General features: G+C 43.5%; 1 protein-coding gene across 1 annotated transcript; it reads right to left on the reverse strand.

Annotated features, from left to right (window-relative positions):
* Positions 1-228: 228 nt before the first annotated feature.
* On the reverse strand, positions 229-1,512 carry LOC308415541 (protein FAM47E-like; the record flags this gene model as incomplete). Its single annotated transcript, XM_080910581.1, has 1 exon — positions 229-1,512. One exon carries the CDS (start codon positions 1,510-1,512, stop codon positions 229-231), a length of 1,284 nt encoding a protein of 427 aa, XP_080766707.1.
* Positions 1,513-2,268: the final 756 nt, after the last annotated feature.

Consider the following 2,268-nt stretch of genomic DNA (forward strand, 5'->3'; position numbering starts at 1 on the left):
TTATTCGTGGTTTTATCCATTGTCATTATTATTGTTTAATGTAGCAATGTAATTAATATCTTCAGTGCAACAAAAGTCCATGTGAATATTCATCTCATAGTTGATACAGTAACATATTGTGCGAAGGCAAGGCAGAAGTTCAGTGAGAATTATTTCATGATGTCTACCTTGATTGATGTATAAAATGAGAACTGGATATACCCAAAGGAGTTATAATTAGAAAGTCATCTACTTATTTTCTGTCTGCTGTTCCTTCAATTTCTCCTCCTCTTCCTCCTCATCCTCTTCCTCCTCCTTCTCATCATCATCTGAATCCATGATCCAATAATAATCTCTAAACATTTTTGATGTTGGAGTAGAACATTCATAACCCCATCCCTTCTTCATAAACATCTGCTCAAGGGTACTTGGTGTCGTGTCGTCCTTGCTTATAAAGTACTTCCAGTCAGTTGGTTCATAGGCTTGCTCAGCGATCTCTGTGTTACCAGCATTTTCATCTTGAAGTTCAGGTACATTGGGACCAGCTTCAGAGTCTTCGGTTCTTAGTGTTTTCAAATGGTTGGTTTTCAGGAATGGTGATTCAAACCTCATGTGTTTGTTGTGTCTATAAAGATCTGGTGGGGTTTGAAGTTTTATAACAAAGCTGGATTCCTGTTTAGATAATGGCGCGCCCTTCCCTTTGCTTGTTTTCTTACCGTACTTGATGTTAAAATTAGACAGATCAGTTCTCCTGACAGGTGAGTCTTCATAGCTTGGTTGGTTTTCATATCCTGCGTCAATATGCTGCATGGAATCTCTGTAAGTTTCAGCCCATTTGTCGTTCCCTCCTTTGTATATATATTTATAATAAATAGAGCTAATCATATCCTGTCCTCTGTGTTTACCATCATGGAGCCAAGTGCCTTCACACGACCAGGGAAGCTTGTGACGTTCCAGATTGAATTTTCCTTGAGACTGTTTGCCAGATGTGGTGGGCTGCTTGGTTGCTTCCCTGTGATCTTCCCAATACGGCCACTTGTTTTCCAGCATCCGGTTAGGTTTTGGTGTTTCCAGCATTTTGATTAAGATGTCTGCAGAACTGTCTTCTCCTCTAGGCCACGGAGCAAGCAGCTGTTGATTATGGCGGGTACCTAATTCGTCCCAGAAGGTTCTACGTTTTGGCGGGACTGTCAAAAGTGGGTATAACAGTCCTGAATCATCAGCTGACTTTTTCTGATTCTTGCTGACGATGGGACTACATACTCGGTGAGAAATTGTCGGGAAAAAGGAACCCTCCATGCTGCGTGGGCTCAACCCTTCACTCGATGTTCCGCCTTTCCTGAAATCATCTAACCGTTCCTTACCGTAGAGTCGGTACCGGTTCTCCACGGTGGTGGGCAACCTCAGCTGCTCTTTCTTGTGTTTTGAAAAACACTTGGAAGAGTCTTTCCACATAGACTTAGCAGTAGTGTCCTGAGATGTTGGCTTTAGTGTCCGACGGGCCGGGCTTCCTGGCAGCCTGTGGTCACCCATAGTATTTCTGGCTGTGGAGCCACGGCCTCAGCCTCCACCGCAGCTTCAGCCTCCACCGCAGCCTCAGCCTCCACCGCAGCCTCAGCCTCCACCGCAGCCTCAGGGATTTGTTTCATTGGGGCCACTCAGTTGCTAGGAGATCTTGCCTGAATACCTTGGATTCTACTATGACAAAGAAGGGAGTGCCCCACCAGCGGTCTCCTCCATTTTGTTCTACGTAGTATGGACAAAAAAAAAATGCTTTACTTATTACAGTGTTTTTAGATGGACTTTCAAATCGTTTCTGTCTTGACTTATATTTTAAAGAATGTTTCTATGGAGATGTGTGTTAAATATTATTGTATATTTAATAAAAAATAATACACAATACATTAGTGTGTGAGAACGTGTATGCGTGCCTGCGTGTGTGCGTGTGTGCATGCCTGCGTGTGTGCCGACATGCATGCATGTGCGTGTGTGTGTGTGTGTGTGTGTGTGTGTGTGTGTGTGTGTAAGTCAACTGGGATGTCAATGCTCCCCACGAGAATGATACATATTAGCAAATCCCGCCCCCAGAGGCAGGCAATAGAAACTTCCTTTTAAATGGTTGTCCAGTTAAGTCCAAGTGATTTACCAAACAATGTAGATTATAGATGGGCAACTATTGCTATTGTGGCGACACACCTAGGACACAACTTATGATTTGACCTGGATCTAACCAGGAAGCCTCTTTTCTGCAGTCTAGTTTCCAGGGTTCCAGAAAATACAATGCAAGGT

The sequence above is a fragment of the Micromys minutus genome, assembly GCF_963924665.1.
Source record: "Micromys minutus genome assembly, chromosome: X".
Taxonomy (NCBI): Eukaryota; Metazoa; Chordata; class Mammalia; order Rodentia; family Muridae; genus Micromys; species Micromys minutus.